The sequence below is a fragment of the Phasianus colchicus genome, chromosome 7 (assembly GCF_987193195.1).
Source record: "Phasianus colchicus chromosome 7, bPhaCol1.hap1.1, whole genome shotgun sequence".
NCBI classification, from domain to species: Eukaryota; Metazoa; Chordata; class Aves; order Galliformes; family Phasianidae; genus Phasianus; species Phasianus colchicus.
Genome location: NC_143442.1, coordinates 29,609,985 through 29,627,790, shown reverse-complemented (window position 1 = coordinate 29,627,790; position 17,806 = coordinate 29,609,985). Strand labels below are relative to the sequence as shown.

The window sequence follows — 17,806 nt, the reverse complement described above, 5'->3', positions numbered from 1 at the left end:
ATTGGTTTAAGAGTCCTTACCTCTAACATCACCGCCAGCACAAAAAGCTTTTTCTCCAGTTCCCTTTATAATTATTAGAAAAGTTTCAGGATCTTGCTCCCAAGCCTAAAGAGAGGTAAATGTTCCCACATAAGACTAAAGGGTATGCATAAAAATATACTGTTTATGGACAGTACATGATTATGATTTATGAAAAAAAATAACATACTTTTAAAACAAACTACTTAAAAGAAGTCAGGGCTATATGTGTTTGTTTAGGAATCTCTAATTTCCTCTCCACTGTCATGTTCAGCCTTGGTTCTGGAGATCAGCACAGCTGCTTATGAAGAGCTCCTAATCTCTAAAGACATGCAGTTCCACAAGGCACTGCTTTAGGGAAATCTCAAGGGGAATGCAATGATGAGGGAGAAAACTAGTAATGCAGGAGATACAGTAACTATGTTTCAACAGAGTCAGAGTTCTGTTGAATCTAAGATGTGTAGCAAGGAAGAGCATTGAAGTTGTTGATGGACACTCTCAGAATTACAGCAATCAGTGCCAGCCATGTCAATTTTGTGCACAGGCATTTGCGACAGGATACTTCTGTGTACCAGCAACTGTACTCAAAATAATGCTACCTTTAAAGGTTGTGCCTCAAATAAAGTCAGTATGCAGTACTACAGATAAAGTATTTCTTTAAATGTTCTTCAAAGAATGCATAAATTAGCAATGAAACCATCTATCAAGATACAAATGCAGGAAACTATCTAACCAACACTGGTATTTCATGTCTGACTTCCTGAATATGATCAATAACATCACTCAACTAAAAAAGGATTATTTGCATGATTAAAATTTCACATTACTTCATTACCTTGTAGAAACACTGCCTGTAACTCCATAAAGCTACTCTTTAAGGAACAAAACTAAAAGTAACTTCCTTCCTAATGACTTGTATCTTTTGTTTCAACTATGCAGCCTCCCAACCAAGCATGCACTCAATTAAGAGCTTGGATAGTTAGGAATATATATAGCTTGGAATACATGCATGACCAGCTGGGTGTTGCCAACAGGAATGTATGAATGCTGACAGCTGCTTGCCTTTAATTCAGACCTGGTGTTAACATGGGTGTCTTATCTGTGTAGATGCTAGAACTTTTTGTCTGACAGCTTTTTGCTTTGAATCTTTTTCTAACGTGCTTGAAATTGTCTGTTCCTTTCCATCCTATAGATCTGAGCTCATTGGACAGTGATCTCACAACAAAGTATGTGTGAGAAGAGTCAGGCTGAATCTTAAAAATGGTATCTGATAATGTAACAGCTACTCACCTTTATTTGTGGATAAATTTGTTGGATCATTCTCAAACTTAGTGCATTGAGAACCTTGGGTCTGTTCAAAGTTATTATTCCTGCGCCTCCTTTCTTTTGCAGCAGAACATCAGCTGCAGAATCGGTATGCTTACATGTTTTCTGTAAGTGCAAAAACACTACGTAAAGCAAATGTCTTTGATATCTTAAGCAGCATACAAGACTGTTCATGGAAACATACTCAAAGTTTACAGTTTAAGATTTAAAAACATACACTTTGAATTCCATGCTAGGGCTTTCCTGCTGTACTTCAAGTATTGGTACTTCTTACCAGGTTCTCCTGAAACCACTTTGTGCAAAAAACCTCTGACAAGCTCTTGAGTGATACATCATTTGACAAAGACATCTGGGGGTACTTAAAAACCAAACAAATAAGCAAAAAACTATGGTTGTATAAGCCAGACATTTGAAAATACCCGTAACAATTACAGTAAGAATTCCAAGTATCTTTCAGGCTTGTGGTATTAAATTGCCAGTATGTGCACACAGCTTTGACTAATTTCTAACAGCTCTGACTAATTTCTAGCAGCAGAGAACTGCTCACTAAACTACTTTCACGATTGATTTTGAAGTGGAATGATATTTAAGGGGAAAATATAAGGCAGGCAGCATGGAAACAAACTACAAAATTAGGTAAGGCCAAAATAATTGGGCTTTGAGTTATGATTTAATAGGCAGTTACAAGAGAGTGCTCAAAGATGTGGGCAAGGTTATGCTGAAATGGTATTCAGGAGCATCATGGACAGACATGTTGTAAGTTGCATGTGCTGTCTGTCTCAGGAGTGAGTCCCAAAAGCTCCCACCTTGGTCAAACAACATGCTGTTCTTACCAAGTGCTGTAATATTACTTGCAGTCTGTTAAATGGCTTCAGTCTGAAAGAGAAATGTTAAGAGCTGTAGCTATAAAACAGCTATGCAATCCCCAAGCACACAACTGCTGAGCTATGCAAAGTTCTGTCTGAAAACTTCCTAGACAGGATTGTTCCACATTCTACTTTGGCTTAATCAAGAACTATTTTGTGATCAAACTGGTTGGAGATGTCACTGTATGCTGTTATGTAGGTGGCAGATAGCAGTTAATGGTTTTGGTGTATTTAACCAGTTTCAAGCTCTGAGGTTTGGCTGCTAATAGGGAAAATAGGAGTCCGGGGGACACTTTTGCTAAGGAGCAGCATCTCTGACGATTTAGAGCTGCGGCATTCGCTGGACTTTAGACTACAGGCGCCAGGCTTACGTTAGCATGAGCCAGAAGCGCTGCCTCTCAGCACCTTGTGTACACACAGAGCTGGCCGGCTGAGCTCGAGCAGCGGCAGCACACTCTCGCGGCCTGCCGTCCTACACAAGGTCATCTTTTGGGACCGGGCTCAGCCGCAGCAAGCCAGCACGCACCCGCGTTACGGCCCCCTTGGGGTCACGGCCCCCCAGCCTCAGAGGTCAGCGACTGTCGGCACCCTGCCGCAGCGCGCACAGCCAAGCGAGCCGAACCCGAGCTGGACACCTACACGCCCACCCCTCCTCAGCTTTAGAGGGACCCGGCGGGTTCCGGCCCTACAGCCGCCGCCCGACGGCACCCGGACCGGGCGCGGCCGCCGGGCTCCGCCGCCCTCAGGCGGGAGCGCGGGAACGGGCCGGCCGTTACCTGCGCGGCGCCATCAGCACGCGGGCCGCCATGGCGGCAGCCGGCGCCGTCGGTCTCCGTCATCGGCGGCGGTGAGGCGGGGCGGGCGCATGCGCGGCACTCGTGTAACTTTCCTCCGCAGGGGGGGCCGTCCCGAAAGGTGGACGCGGGTTCGAGGTGGCGGTGGTCGCTGGTCGCTGCCTGGCGGTAGCTCGCTCGCTTCTCTCTCACCGCCGCGAGCTGGGCGCTGGCTGTTCTCCTTCACACCTGTATTGGAAGCCGACAGAAGCCTCGCCGGCCCGCAGCGCGGCGTGCGGCGCTGACCCCCAGAGGGCGGCCGCGCTCCGTGTGGCGGGAAGGCGCTCCGCTGCTGCCGGCTCGGCGCCGCGCCCTCACTTCGTCGCGTTCTTAAAGGTCGTTAAGGTAGCATCTCAGCAGGGCATAACCTGTCAGCAACTTAATAAGCAGGTAACGCTGTTGTACTTTGCGTCTGGTGCCCGAAGACCTCAGGGGCTGCGCCTGTCTGTGGGGTAATCCCCGCGTTAGTGCCGCCGACGTGAGGAGATTAGCCCGTGGAAGATAATTGCGGGTAGGAGCCTGTGTGCGACTCCGGGAAACCCCTGAATGGATTCCAGCTGCACGCCAAGGGCAAGGCTACCATAGGGCATGATTACACAGGGTGTGGGTGCCTAGGAGCCGGAGCACAGGTCGCTGCTCTGATGCACCTTCTACTTACCCCGATTTTCATGTTTCATCCCCTCCTGGCTTCAGGGCAAATAATGGCCTTCCTTTGCTGCCTCCCAGCTGTATGTCTGATGTAGAAGGAGAATGGGGCCTGCTGCTTTGTAAATAATGAAGTACCACAAGCATCAGCTTGCAGCAGCTACTGATTTCTTTCCAAGGTGCTTAATGTTTTCTTTAATTTTTTTTTTCTTTCCCCATTGGTTTCAAGAAGGACTGGAGCTATGTTGCTTGAGACTAGTGTTCTACTTTATTTTAAAACAAAAGTAATTAAAAGTAGGAAAAAGAGTGAAAATTATGGGGTTGCATGGAAGTAATTTGAATGAGGTGACCTTTAACCAGGGAGTTCATGGATGGTGTTACTATTAGCTGAGACCTGCAGGAGACTGGATGTTTTAGAGTAAGCAGCACCTCAGTTGCCAAGCCAGGAATTCAGGGAGTGCAAGTACAGTAGCCAGAAGGATAGGCAGGTTGTAATTCCTCCCTGTGGAGAAATTTCCTGCAGTGTGTTCAGCAGGTTTGGAAAGAGAAAACAAATTGATGACTGTAGGAGGACATCAGAGCTGAGCAGATGTTTTGGGGTTTTGTTTTTGTTCAGTTATTGGGTTTTTTTTTGTTTGTTTGTTTCTTTTCTAGAAAAATATAACTTATACATCAGGATGTAGGTGCTCTTGCTCCCAAGGACTCCAAGAGCAGCTCAGCTGCATTCTGTATGCCACCTCTATGTGCCTAATTAATGATTAATTTGTACCTCTCAGTTACTTGCCTCAGAGCTGCTCTGCATGTATTTCACCAAGAGCAGATAATAAATGGTGCAAGTACTTCATCATGTCCTGTGTTACTGCATCTTAGCTTGCAGTAAACTGAATCTTTTCCTCCATTGGTCTAAGAGCTAGCATCTAATTTCTGTGTGTGGATAGTGTGGGTAGTAATCTTTACAGGTACATCTTTACAGTAGACAAAGGTAAGGAAAAATGAGTGTGAAGGCTGAAGAATAGAATGGGGGGGATCTCCAGTTCATCCCAGCAAACTGGCAAGCAATCCACAAATTGTTTGTCTTTTTTTTTTTCCCCTTTTCTTCCTCCTCAGCTCAGCCCTTGTTGACAAAACCGTAAAACACGTGTAACAGGTTTAAATACATACTTGCTTCAATGTGGACAGTAAGTACTGAAGGCTCAGGTCTGCTGTGGAAAGTCTGCCACTGGCTTCAGTGAGAGCAGAATTTGGCCTTAAAATAAGTAAAACTAAATAAGGAAAACTAATCTGCGCTCTCTAAAAATAAGCCAGCCCGGAGAAGGACTGAAACACAGGAAACACATATGTAATAGGGAGAAGCAATTTTTGCTTTTGTTTGTAATGCGAGTAATCCCACAGGGAGAGACTCTATTCCCCCAGGCTTTTAGTCAGAGCCTTGTCAGATAATGCATCCATATAGTCTCCGAAGTCATAGATTTGGGAGGAGTGCACAGCGAATGGCATTCAGAATTGAATTTCTCCCCTAACTAAAATGAGGGGAAGCTCTTTCCCCTTTTACCCGTTATCCTGCATTTTACTAGTGGGGAAGTAGAAGCATTTGGAAAAAGATGAAAGCAAAGGCATGATGAAACTGCAAGAGTGAAGCATTTTTTCCATTTTCCTCTGGCCTCGGAGGGCACTGGGGAGGCGCGGGGGTGGCTGCTGCTGCAGCAGGCGCTCTGCGTGGGCACAGCCGGGACAGCCTTCCAGTGAGGTCTGTCCGTCCATCCATCCATCCATCCATCCACAGTGGGCTCCTGCACTCCCACCACCCTGGCTTAGACATGCTGCATCCGCCCACAGGTACCCTCTGGGTTAGACAGGACCCTGGGCAAACACCCTCCTACGTCTTTCTTCCCTGCTGCCGCAAGCAATCTGTCACTCCTCCCCTCAAACCACCCACCACCCACGCGCAAAACCATAACTGCAAGGAACACCCTCTCTCCTTCCCCCTTCGCTCCCCACCGGTCTGTTTTTCTCAGCAGATGAAAAATTCCTGGAGATCTGGCGGTCGCCCCCGTGTTTGGCTTTTGAGACCCAAGGGGTTGGATACCTTTTAGGCTCACAGCGCGGCGAGCTCTGTTTGCAGATGTATTGCCATAGTTTCTCATTTGCGTGTAATTACACATGTGCAGGTGGGAAAGGGCTGGTTGCCTCCCACTGCCTTCCTTCCTTCCACTCCCGCTCCCGGCCTCCCACGCATCCAGCGATGAGAAACGCTGCAGAAGACTGACCAGCCACCAGCCCGCCCACCTGAGGAGGAGGAGCACCAGCAACAGCAGCAGCAGTACATTTCTCTCTCTGCTTTTTAAACACAGTTAAAAAGAGCTGCAGTGTGGGTGGAAATAGCTGTAGGGAGAGTGTGTGGGAATGGGGCCAGGGGAAAGTGAATTTTCTGTTGGTAGGACAGTTACTTCTAGTAGACTAGAAAAAAAAATACTCAAGGATAACTTGCTGCTGAGAATGTCTTCAGGCATACAATTAGTTCTTATGGTTGAGTATCCCAGGACTGGAAAGAATGAAATGGTGTTTATTTTTCCCTGGTAGTCAAAGTGGCAGCCAGTGCTCCACACTCAGGGAAGCTTGCATACAAGCCTCCAGGAGGCTGCATAGAAAGGAGTATTTGTGCTGCATCCTGTTGTGTCATCCTGTCTCTTGTTATGCTCCTGCTCTCCTGATTCAGTAAGAGAGCTGCCACTATGTAGGAAGAGGAAAAAAAGCATCTGGTTTTCACAGTGTGGAGCCGTATTTCAAAATACCACCCCTGCTGGACCTCTTGAAATAGCAGCATCCCAGAATATCAGTTAATTCACTATTTACTCTAAATTTGTTCTCTGATGAGAAATTCAGGTTTATTTATGTTAACGGGATGTTATCTGAGATACTTTGCTTGTATTACCTGAAAATAACATGGAAACTCGTGTAAGAAAATACAAATCATAAGACTGATGGCATAGAATGCAAAGTGGTACCACTGTTTCTTAAGAAATATGTCTGATAGACTCAGAGAACTGAGGGCACACAATAGCTTTCAGGTTCTGACTCAGTCTAGCCCATCTATCTAGAAAGAAAGGTTTTCCAGTGTGTAATCCTAATCAAGTTGTCCTAATTTAGGCTAGTTGTATGCATTCTTCTCAATCCAGAACTGCCCATATGTTTCTCAGGATCTCTCACCAGTATCATTCTGGCTTTCCATTTGCATTACTGATGCCAATTGTTATATCAGGATGTGGTCTGTAGGTATTCAAGGAGGTGCAATAACAGGCAACTAATGCATTTTGGGAAATTGGACTTTCAAAGTACAGGAGATATTTCAGAAATCTGGAGTGGGTCATGTAGTACAGACCTTGAACCCCATATTTGAGTGGTTTCTGCTCAATACAGTGACTTTCTCTGAGAAAATCCAGGGTGTGCTAAAGCGCAAAGCCCTTTGAAAGGCACTCTACTTCCTAGACAAGACAGCAGTCTACCAAAGCCATTTCTAAGGCTGGGGCTGCACGGCTGTAATGCATGAGGAAACTGGGCTCTCTGACTTCAGTGCCTCCCCTACCCCGGCCCATTTTCTGTAGCTCTGGAGATTTTATTCTGGCTTAGGAATGGTAAGTGTAGGCATAATGCCTTCCGCTGGTGGGCTCAGAAACAAACGAAGTTATGATTAAGCCTAACGCAGATCTCCGTGTGACACAACAGGAAGATCAGCTGATGGATGTACGTTAGTGAGATGAGACATGGATCAGCAGAGATGTAACCTCAGTGGAACTAATACCCCCATCTTCTAAAAGTCTCATTTCCGAAAGGCTTTGGTGATTAATATTTTAAATATATCCTTATATCTTTCCATTGAACCTTATGTAATTTGTAATTATTATCTACTGGAATTACATACCCACAGTGAGGAGGAAATATATTCCAACTAGAGAGTTCATGTCACTTGGCTGATTTACTTTAAAACATTGCACTAATTTCTTTGTCAGTAGCATTTGGAAGCAGTATTGGCATGCTTGTAATACTATCCTGCATTTAGCATTGGTTCAGTTAACTTTAAAGGTAGTGCTTTTCATACCTTTTGTATCAATGAATGTACATCAGATTTTAAATGCAGATTATACGCTTATCTTGCCAGCTACTGTTAGCCTGGAATTTTCCTCAGGTGATCTATTGTGGTGGAATGATATTATTCAAGAAGTTAAAAAAAAGAAAAAGTCATTTAGAATAATTTCAAGTCTATTTTAGGAGTTCAGTCATGTATGTAGTACTGCTCTTGGCTTTCTGCTGTAGCCTGGAACTGTCTTGCACTTCGGTCTTGCAGCATCTGGTACCAAACTTTGCCTTTTCAGGGGTCATAGGGAACCAGTCATTACCTAAGCATGAGAGCATCTGGCGTTAATTAGTAGTGTTCTGACACAGGATGGGTACAGAGAGCACTTCAGGTGTCTGTGTTAAGAGCTGGTTGGTGCTCTAAGCCTTGGTAAGCCTCTTCAGCAGGGCAGTTTGGCTGAGAATGACAGTTTCTTACTGCACAGATGTGTGTGTATTTTAACCTTGACGTGTTACTCACCTGGCACCTTGCATAAGCATTAATTTTCACTTGAAAAGTTCTACATTTGGCTTAGAAAATGTATTATTAAGAAGAAATGTTCAAATTTCTTTCCATTTTCTTTGATTCTGAGGTGCAGCTAACGCTGTTCATTAAATAATGGCTCTGAAGAACATTGCCCAGGAGAAAGTATCTCACTTAATGCCATAGATGATGCAAAGAACAGGGCAGATCAGATCAGAGAAATTAAAAATCAGGAAGAAAATAGGTCAGGATAATAAAGAGAGGTCCTTAAGCTATTTAAAAGTAAGCATTTATCATTCGTTACTGCAGATATATTCTGCTCTGAAGCATAAATTACCAGGCTCCATTACGGCGTAATTGTGGGCAAATGCTAACTTCAGTGCAACTCAATTTAGCAGATTCCTGTAAGTAGGTGTAATTATTAACCTCATTGAAAGAATGTGTAGCAAGGTAGAAGGGAACGTGTTTGTTTGTTTGTTTCAAAGAAACATGGTCATTCTGGGTCGTCAGCTTTTTGCAGTGGAAGTGATGGGGGGAGTGCTTGGCTCCCGCAGCCCCATGCACTGAGTGCTCTTCTCCAGAGGAGTTCAGCTTGGTGAAGAAAGCAGTGGCAGCCCTGGCAGGGCGCAGCACAGATCTGAATTGTGCACAGGCAGTTTGCAGTCATCAGTTCTCTTTGTCATCTCAGTCTTCTTTTTCACCCGGTGGTTTTCATGATGCACGGCTTCTGTCTAGATCTTCCTTCTCTCTCACTTGCTCTGTCTGTGACAGCAGCCAGCCTGGAATGGAGGTTCATGCTGCTAAGAGAAGTAGGTAAGAATACATAATTATTTCAGAAATAACATGTTACACAGTGTGATTTAGTCATACTTTGACACACCTCTGTCTGCCAAGAAATAGGCAGGCACTACCTTCTAAAGCTGTTGCTGAGAGCAATCCTTCAGGCTCGAGGAGCACGAAGCTGCTTCATTGTATGGATAGCTGCAGGAGCTAGCAGCAGGGTTTGGGTCTGGGGCCTGCAAAGACCTTAAAGCATACATCTGTTGCCTGAATTAGAGGCTGTGCTTCTTCCTAGGGGATGTAGCTCTACCCAGAAGTAGTTTGGGATATTAGCTGGTAAATTTAAGACTGTTTGAAAAGTGATTTCATTGACATTTCTAGCCTTTAAAAAGCATCCTTGTCGCTCTTTGTGAGCCTTTTGGAACATTCACCATCAACCAGTTCTTTCCTAGTAGAAGACGGCTGCATTTGGAGGTATATCTGTCTACAATCTTAATTACAACAGCAACATACAATTTTCAGTGTTCTTTAAATAGTCAGGAGAATCAGATATTGACAAGTAAGTCTGTAGCTGATAATGTTGCTCTTAAAATTCATTGCATTAGTTGGAAGCTACAAGAAATAACCAAAAGATTGCAGTAACACCTGATTTCATGTAACCTAGAAGTCAGTACTACTATTAACATGAATTGGCTGTTGGAGATAACAGAGGTGTTGTAGCTCTAAGTTGCCTTGGTTATTTGGGTGTAAGCAAGTCACTTTGCTACTATGCTGTTCACATCTGCAAAGGGAAGGGAGTGACTTTTGTTGTTGTCAATTAATACAAGAATTCATATAAACCAGTGGTGCTGTCACCCATGAGACATTACCCGGCTGTACAGAAGGAAACAGGGATGTTTCCTAGCAAAGGACAAACTGCTGTATAAACAAGTATCTACTCAACCCCACTATCTCTTCCTCAGGAGTATTTCTCATCTAAGAATCTGCTATATTTATTTATTCCCCTTATTATATAGAGGAATAAAAAGCCCAGAGCCCTTAAGGTCCCCCAGTATGCAGCGTCAGGAGGTTTGTGGTGTATTTGCACAAGCAGTTGGCTTTATTTCACGGTAACACATTTAATTTTGTTAGTTATTCATAATAGGCAGTCATAACACTCGTAGGTAGCATAGTGACTCACTACAGAATGACTGCAGCAACGCGCTGTCATTTTGTCACTGCGTAACAGCAGACAGAAACACATCTCAGGAGTGTGCTGAGTTATTTCTCGAAGGCAAAGGGACACGTCCTCCCTGGGAGATGTCACTTGGTCCTCAATGCCTGGAAGCTTTTTGCCACAGATTTTGGCTGTGTAACCTTCACGTTTCTGTTTGCAGATCAATGGAATAATCCTTCACACGTATTTCAGATACAGGATGGAAGTGGTGTCTCGTGGGAAAAATAATAAGAAATAAAAAATCATAGCTCAGCCATATTTTGCAAGTGCTTTAGGTCGGTAAGTAGATAAATGAAAGCTCAACTCTGTGGAGAAGAAAGTGTAATTTAATCTACTTTCAGTCTCTCTCCTTGAGTTAATTAGTGTTCAGCCTTCCGCTAGTCATTTCTTCCTTTTGAGCCTTTTGTGTATGAGCCATGTGTATTTGTTCAGCCACTGCTGTTGCACCATCACTCCACCCAGCCCTGAGTCCAAAGGTTCACCAGTTTCCTTTAGCTAATAAATCTGAAGGTGGGTAAGATAAGGCAGGCTCTGCAAACTGCGCTCTGTTTTAATGATATGGTTATCGCTTAAGATCCAGTGCTCTGAAAGTCAAAGATATAAAATGCACTGCAGTTGAAATTTAATTATTCTATTATTACTGTTTGAAACTATAGTTGGCAGTCGTATTATTAATTTAGAAAGTAAGGGATGTAAGAGGTAGGCAGGCAGTCATTACATCACGTACATTTATGTCCACACATATTCTCACTTTCACCAAAGGAAATTATAAATAGCCCAGCCTATTTGAGAATTGTCACGATTAACAGTGTTACTTGTGAGAGTGCTGTCCTTGGGGACTGCAGGCACTGGAGGGCTGCTTTGCGATGGCTCTCCAAACTGTTTATGGTAGATTGTTTATACCACTACCATCTGAATGCCAATTACAACAAAAACAAGAAACAAAAGCTGCAGACCTAATGGCACTCATGCTCATTGCAGTGACATAACTGAGCACTCGTGCTTCAAAGCAGGAAAGATCTAAGGCTTCCCCTAACAGCCCCCTCTGCTGCTGCTGTCAATAGTCAGGGCTGCAGAAGACACAAGGAACTTTGGACTGATGCTCTCCTGCCTGAGATAGAACTGATATCCAGAAGGGGAAGCCAGAGCAAACCAGCAGCAGCTGTCTTCTTCCATCACTCTGCATTAATGGACCTGCACTTGTAAGAAACACTAGTGTTATGAGTCAGAATGGCTTCAGAAAAATGCCTTCCTAACACAGTGCCTCTATAAAATATCGTTTAAGGCTAAGCACAAGAGTTAGTAGCACTTCCCACATTTTGGCCTAATGAACTCAGTCCGTGAAACCATTGGATAACAAAGGCTATCTGCAAAAACAGAGCCAGCATTGACCTTAAACACTTAATTCTAAGAATACATGATGATTCGAAAAACTGAAGGAAATATAAACTGGGGTACAAAATGTTGAAGAACTATTGAATCATTGTCATTCTAATCTCTTTTAATTGTTCGCTGGATAATAGCTGTTGAAAGCAAAAAGACAAAAACCAAGCATGCTGAGTCAGATCCAGGTCACTGTCTCCTGAAATACAGCTGTCAGGAGCTGGGTAAGAGCAGAGTAACGTGTCTTGACTTCTGCTTTCAACTTGGGACTCCTGAAACAAATGAAGTTTATGTACTGTTTAGTAGCCTCCTGATGATTTCTCTTCCATGCTCTTGTCCAGCCTCCCCCAGAACTTTTATGAGCTCCTAGTGCCTGCAGTAAGCAGTCCCACAGGTCTAATGCCTGTAGGAAGAATGTCCCTGCTTTTTTTCTCCTGAAGACATGCCTCCTATTAGCTTCATTTAATGTTCCCTATGAGAATATTAATTCCCATGAATGAGAAGAAAGATAAACCTGCTTTTTCCAACTCGTGACTTTGTAAACCTGCCATTTCCTTGCTGCTGTCCTGAGTGACAACTACTCTTCTGGGCAGAGAAGTCATGCCAGACGTTTGAGCATCCTTCTCTGAACCTTCTCTAGTTCTTTATATTCTTTTGGAAATGAGGAGACTATACTGATGGTTCTTTTTCTCCTAGAATTCACACAGGATGCATGTCTTGGTTTCTCTATGTGGAAAAAAAAATCCATATATTGTGCTAAAATAGAATTCCATCTTACTTTGCAGTTCTTACTTTTTTCTTCATAAGTTCTTTGTCACTATTTTTGGGCCTTCTGGTACTAAACAGTTAACAGCACACTGTAGCAATGTAACAAATCCTTAGAGAGGTAGGTTGTATATCCCCAAAGTGGCTACAGTTGTCCTACTGCCTGTAGCAAACCTTTTCTCAGCTATGAACAGAACAGGGGGAAGAAAAGGGAGAAAAGATTTAGTCAATGATTTTAAAAGGCATAGCTACTTAAAATTCACACCTAATGTGCTGATTTAGGAAGTTGTAAGATACGGTATAAGAAAAAAAAAGGTGAGACATGTTAATAGTGTTATATAGACAGTGTTTTTCAGCTTTTGTCACCCTCCTGTATTTTTTTCTTCCCCCACCCAACCATTTCAAAGGCACATCTTTGCAATGACGCATCAATTTTCTGTCTACTTGAGGTTTAGAAATAGCTGGGATGTTATAAATAGATCACAATCTGCAAGAGACAAAGAGAATGGAAATGTTGTAAAAGGTTGGCTGAAAATTTTAGATGTGGATTGCAATTTCAGATGTCTCTGAGAATGGAAGCACTCAGTCCGAAATGCTTTACTGAGCACAGCAGAGGAACCTGGCCTGATGTGCAGCAGCGGGGAAAGGCCAGGGTGAGTAAGGTAACACTTCTGCCCGTGGAGCCAAGCACGGAGTGACATCCAGCCTTGCCTCGGGGAGCTCACGGCTCAATGATGTGAGGAAAAAGCACTTTGCCCTTCCTCACTGTAGGATGAAATGCTGGAGTCAATTCTTCTATTACACACAGCAAAGCCGCTAAGTCAGAATGTGTAACTTTTCCCCAGTAACTTTTCTGGCACTACTCATGTTGATATCATTGATCAAGCTTGCTCTCATTTTGCACTTTCCCCCTGAAAGGCCTTAACATTACCAGAGCTTCTGCTTGAGTAGTCCTTTAGTACGATCCTTTAGGTCCTGCTGATACTTCCAAGCTGACCATGAGTACATAGAGCTGAGGTCCAGCTGCTTATCTATTGAGCAGTTCCACCAGAGTAACTATGAGAAAGATGGTTTGGTGACGGTTCTAAAGTAACTCTTTCAGTGGAAAGGACTAACCTTCCCAGTGGTATGTTAATGTTTTAAAGACAAGTTGCTTCATGAAAGCAGGCTGGGTTTCACAGGAGCCGTGTCACATTGGCACAAGCTTTGTGTTCTCAGTCTCTGCCAAACACAATGGTGTATCACTGGTGCTGCACCTGGTCTGTGTCCTTGAAGTGCGTCTCCAACTGCTGTTGGTTTTTGTAGAAGTTTAGGCCGATACACACTCTGCAGCATGAGGTTCTTTAAACCTAAATTAACATTCTGTTGAAGACTAAACATATGTTGTTTTTCTTCACTGTCAACAATTTAGTTTCCAGGTTTGGAAAAGAAACATTGCTGGGGAGGAATCCAATGAATTTATTAATGAGCTGGGTAAGTACGGAACTATTAATATCTCCTGAGATCTTGTTTGTGTTAATTTTGTCTTCAGCTTCAGACTCTGAAATAAACAGATGTTCTGAAGCCTTCCTCTGAGAGTACTACTGTATGTTAGGTCCTATTTTAAATACATTGTGATTACTAGGATATTGTAGGAAACGGGTAAATAGCTGTGTACAATGCTTCTGAAACAATTTGTGCCATTACCTGAAATCTTTATCTCAGATTGCACTGATAACACTAAAAAGAAAATACCTAAAGTGTTTCTTATATGTAAATAATGATTTTTGTTTCTAGTCATAAGTCTGAGTAGAAAAATTGAAACATGACTTTATTCTACAGTGTTGTCAGTGTATGTTACATCTCCCGTTCATCATTTTGTGGCATGGCTGACAAAACAGCCTATCTGTCCTGGGCACATACTAAACACATGGCTGCTTCCATCTGTCTAAAAAGGTCCTATTTATTTCTCAGTCTATTCTGATCAGAGATACCCTTTTGAATCTCAGTGTAACTGACATCTTTGGCAGTCCCACCAACATGAGGTCCTTTGCTCTCTATAGTGAGGAGTATCATCTCAAGAATTCGAGAAGGGCAACAGTAAATTACTTGTTGTTTTCACATATTGGGAAGGGGAAGAAATATTTGACCTTAAAACTGAGTTCAACTGTTTGTACCACTTAGATGCTGCTCTATTTTAACCAAGATGTTAAAGAAGGCTAACCAGCAGTTATGCTAGTGGTCCTGAGGTGAAATAGAAAATAAAAGATCAATCTGATTCTTGCAGGAAGAGGTCAGACCGCTTGGCTGACACTTGACTCCCCTTTGTATTCTGTCATTACTGGTCCTAGTTATAATTAGGCAAATTCAGTTCTAGAGAGAGCTGGATATGAGGCCTCTGAAATCAGTGGTGAGCCTAACCCTGAATCTGATGCCTCAGCACCAAAGGTAGTTTTCCTGTTTGTGCCACTCCAGTGGTTTTCATCACAAATCACGTTTGCACATACTGAGTGAAAGTGAGTGCTTTGGTGAGGCCTCAGGTTTACAAAGCTACATGGTAGATGACATGAATTTAATCAGGGAGTTAACCTTATATGGCTGTACTGAATTAAAAAATAACAAAACAACAACAACCATTTCATTTAAAAACTGCTTTGACCTATCACCAGAGATGGGTGCATGTATCATAGTTTTAATTCTCCTTTCTGTCCCAGTCACTTTGTATTCTTATTCTAGCATCCTACTTTTTGTTGGAATACACTGTGTGTATATGCAAGTTATTTGCTTAAATTCTGCAGTCTTTTCTGGGGACTCCATTACAAGAGGAGATCTCAGCAGATCTGCTGAACAGCTCTGGCCAGTTGAGCCCCTCTCCATATTGACAGGCCCATGCAGAGCCCATTGCAGGCTGTCAGTAGCTAAATGGCACAAACCCCCTTGCTCCTGCAGGGAACATAGCAAAGGCAGCAGGGCTTTGTTCACTCCACAATCTGCAGCAGCAAAGCTCACAACAGGACCAAGGTCATAATATTTTTAGCGCGTATTCAATGGCATTAATGTTAGCAACACGTAAACAATTTGCTCTGCAGACAGCAAGATCTAATGAAGCTTGATTTCCTGTGGGTTTATGCATTTCAGTTTTACAACCCGCTATCTTTCCTCCACCACTTTAAAAGCCTCAGATGCCCTTTTTGTTTCATCCAAGTTCCCCCTCTGCTCCCCCCCTTCTCCAGGGTGATCTCAGCTCCTGCTTGGGCAAGAACAAGAAGTCACTGGCCAAGGGGAGCCCATCAAGGAGTTCAAGATGTGGGCTTTCCTCCCACAGAGTGCACTCTTGCCTTTCTTTCCTTGCCAGCTGCTGGTGTTCACACAACCTTGAAGGAATTTAATATTTGCAAGACTGCTGCCAGCATTGAATTTGATACTTGCCAGTGGGTTCAGACGTTCACGAGGTGAGGAAAGGTTGATTGTTCTATAGGCAGATACTGTGCAAACAGAAATCTGGTTTTGAGAACGAGAAAGGCCCATGCAGTATGAAAAAGCACATATGTTTCTGCAGCTGGCATTTGCTTTTGTGCATTACTTTGCCTTCTGATTGTTAATGCATGCAGTTCATCCAAAGGTGTTAGATGAAAATCCAGAGGAAGGGGATCCCCTGCTTCCCTGCCAAACCAGACAGGCCATGGCGATGGCAGCTCCTCATCTTACCAGCTGTGAAGATGCTGTGCTCAATTACCATCAGCAGTGCTTGTAGCTGTGCATGATTTGCTGATTCACTCTAGGACTATTTCTCAGTACTTCTGTCAGCATTGCTCTTTGCTGATAATATGTACTGGTAATAAAGCTGCTGGCTGTCTCTGAGACAGGAGGGAAAAAGCCACTTTGTTCCCCATCGTGACTTCACTTCTGCCCAGATTACCTGGGAATACCCACAACCTGTGTGTGATGAAAAGCTTCCTGGAGCAAGAAACCACTGCTATAGTCACCCTAATGCACTGCACAGCATAGAATCATAGAGCTAGAAGGGACCTCTGAAGGCCAGCTAGTCCAGCTGCCCTGCAATGAACAGGGACACCATAGCTCAATCAAGCTGCCCAGGAGCTGATCCAGCCTCACATCGAGTGATTTTGTTCATGTTTCTTGCAAAGGCCTGATTAAAGGCCTGATTGAAATGAAAGCTCTCCCGTTGTCTCAGGTGTGCTCTGGAACAAGTCCTAGCAGCGCAGAGCTCAACTTCAGCTTATCTTTCTGATCTGACTGCTGTAAATTATCTTTGTTTATTTCTTTTTTTGGCTCACAGTTAAAAGCTGCTGAAGGGCAGCTGAATATTTGGTGTCAGCTGGAAATTCCTGATTTCAAAGCACAGCCTTCGATCATGAAAGAAACCAACCAAGAAGCTTTACTATAAATTAAAATGTGAGCTCCTAGAAACCGTTTCCTTATAGGATTCAGGTACTTTACCTTTGCCATTCCTGTAAAATACCAGCTGCATATATCATACTGACGGCGTCAGATGTTTTTACATAAAAATTTTGTCTGTGCTGCGCTGCATTTGCTTTATTTTTGCTCTAACACAAGAAACAAGTCAGCTGCTTCCAGAGTCAGCTGACACCGAGTCCTTCCCAAGCAGAGCCTACTGTTAGCAATGTGCAGCTCCAGCGATAGTTGTGGGTAATATAGCACTGTAAAACAATGAGGTATTTGTAACTATTTAGTGGCATTCTCACCGTGATGGGGACATGGGTTGAAATCTTTATGACGTAATCAAAAGCCCATGCAGAAATCCCCAGCAATTCTTTCTGTTTTATTGAGAAGGTCTGGGTTCATAATACAGAGCTTACTAGATGGGGTATGCTGGCATGACATAAAGCAGTTTTTGAATACTCCAATGTCCTGTGGTAAAGTACAAATTTGTTGGTATGTGCTATAGAAGAACTTTGGCTGGCTGTTTTTCTTTTCATTCCATAGCACGTTTCTAAACAACATTTCATGGTGTTTTAGAGCTTGACCAAGAGGTCTCCTGGGGAAAAATCAGATAATCTTTTAACTAATTTCAGCACAGCTTCTCTTTAATTCTACAATGATTTTATACTTGATACTAGCGAGTGTTTTAATAGAAAAGTTTGTACTTTATGTGACTTAAAACTGTATTTCCTCTTCTCTGAGCTCTCTTTGGCCAGAAATGCATAGGCTTTCGAGAAAAAAAAAAAAAAAAAAAAAAAGTTAGGTGCAATTCAGTGCAGTGCAGCAGCTTCTCCATTTCTGCTAATCCTCATTTTTATAGCTGACAGCACAGAGCAGGGGCTCTCTGAGCAAGTGTCATAACTTCTGACGGGCCGCAGTCCAGACCTTCACGCAGCCCCACCGAAAAAACTCCCCACGCCGAGCTCCTTACGCTCAG

General features: G+C 43.3%; 1 protein-coding gene and 1 long non-coding RNA gene across 4 annotated transcripts in view; one reads left to right on the top strand and one right to left on the bottom strand.

Annotated features, from left to right (window-relative positions):
- Window positions 1–3,215, bottom strand: part of HIBCH (3-hydroxyisobutyryl-CoA hydrolase) — a 36,514-nt gene extending 33,299 nt beyond the window's left edge. The window contains exons 1-4 of one of the 2 annotated variants that reach the window (XM_031604424.2): window positions 2,987–3,134; window positions 2,178–2,220; window positions 1,309–1,449; window positions 21–105 (exon numbers count right to left, since the gene is read on the bottom strand). In XM_031604424.2, the coding sequence (XP_031460284.2) occupies window positions 21–105; window positions 1,309–1,449; window positions 2,178–2,220; window positions 2,987–3,018 (301 nt within the window). In that variant the 5' untranslated portion in view covers window positions 3,019–3,134. Of the gene's footprint in view, window positions 1–20; window positions 106–1,308; window positions 1,450–2,177; window positions 2,221–2,986 lie in introns of both variants that reach the window. The other variant, XM_031604425.2, reaches the window with a different exon arrangement.
- Window positions 3,216–3,362: 147 nt separating this feature from the next.
- LOC149917295 (uncharacterized) lies at window positions 3,363–17,777 on the top strand. Of its 2 annotated transcripts, XR_016468427.1 has the most exons (4): window positions 3,363–13,079; window positions 13,838–13,899; window positions 15,639–15,857; window positions 16,706–17,777. It is a non-coding gene; the product is annotated as an uncharacterized LOC149917295 (long non-coding RNA). The 2 variants fall into 2 exon arrangements; XR_016468426.1 differs by having other exon boundaries at window positions 15,639–17,777.
- Window positions 17,778–17,806: the final 29 nt, after the last annotated feature.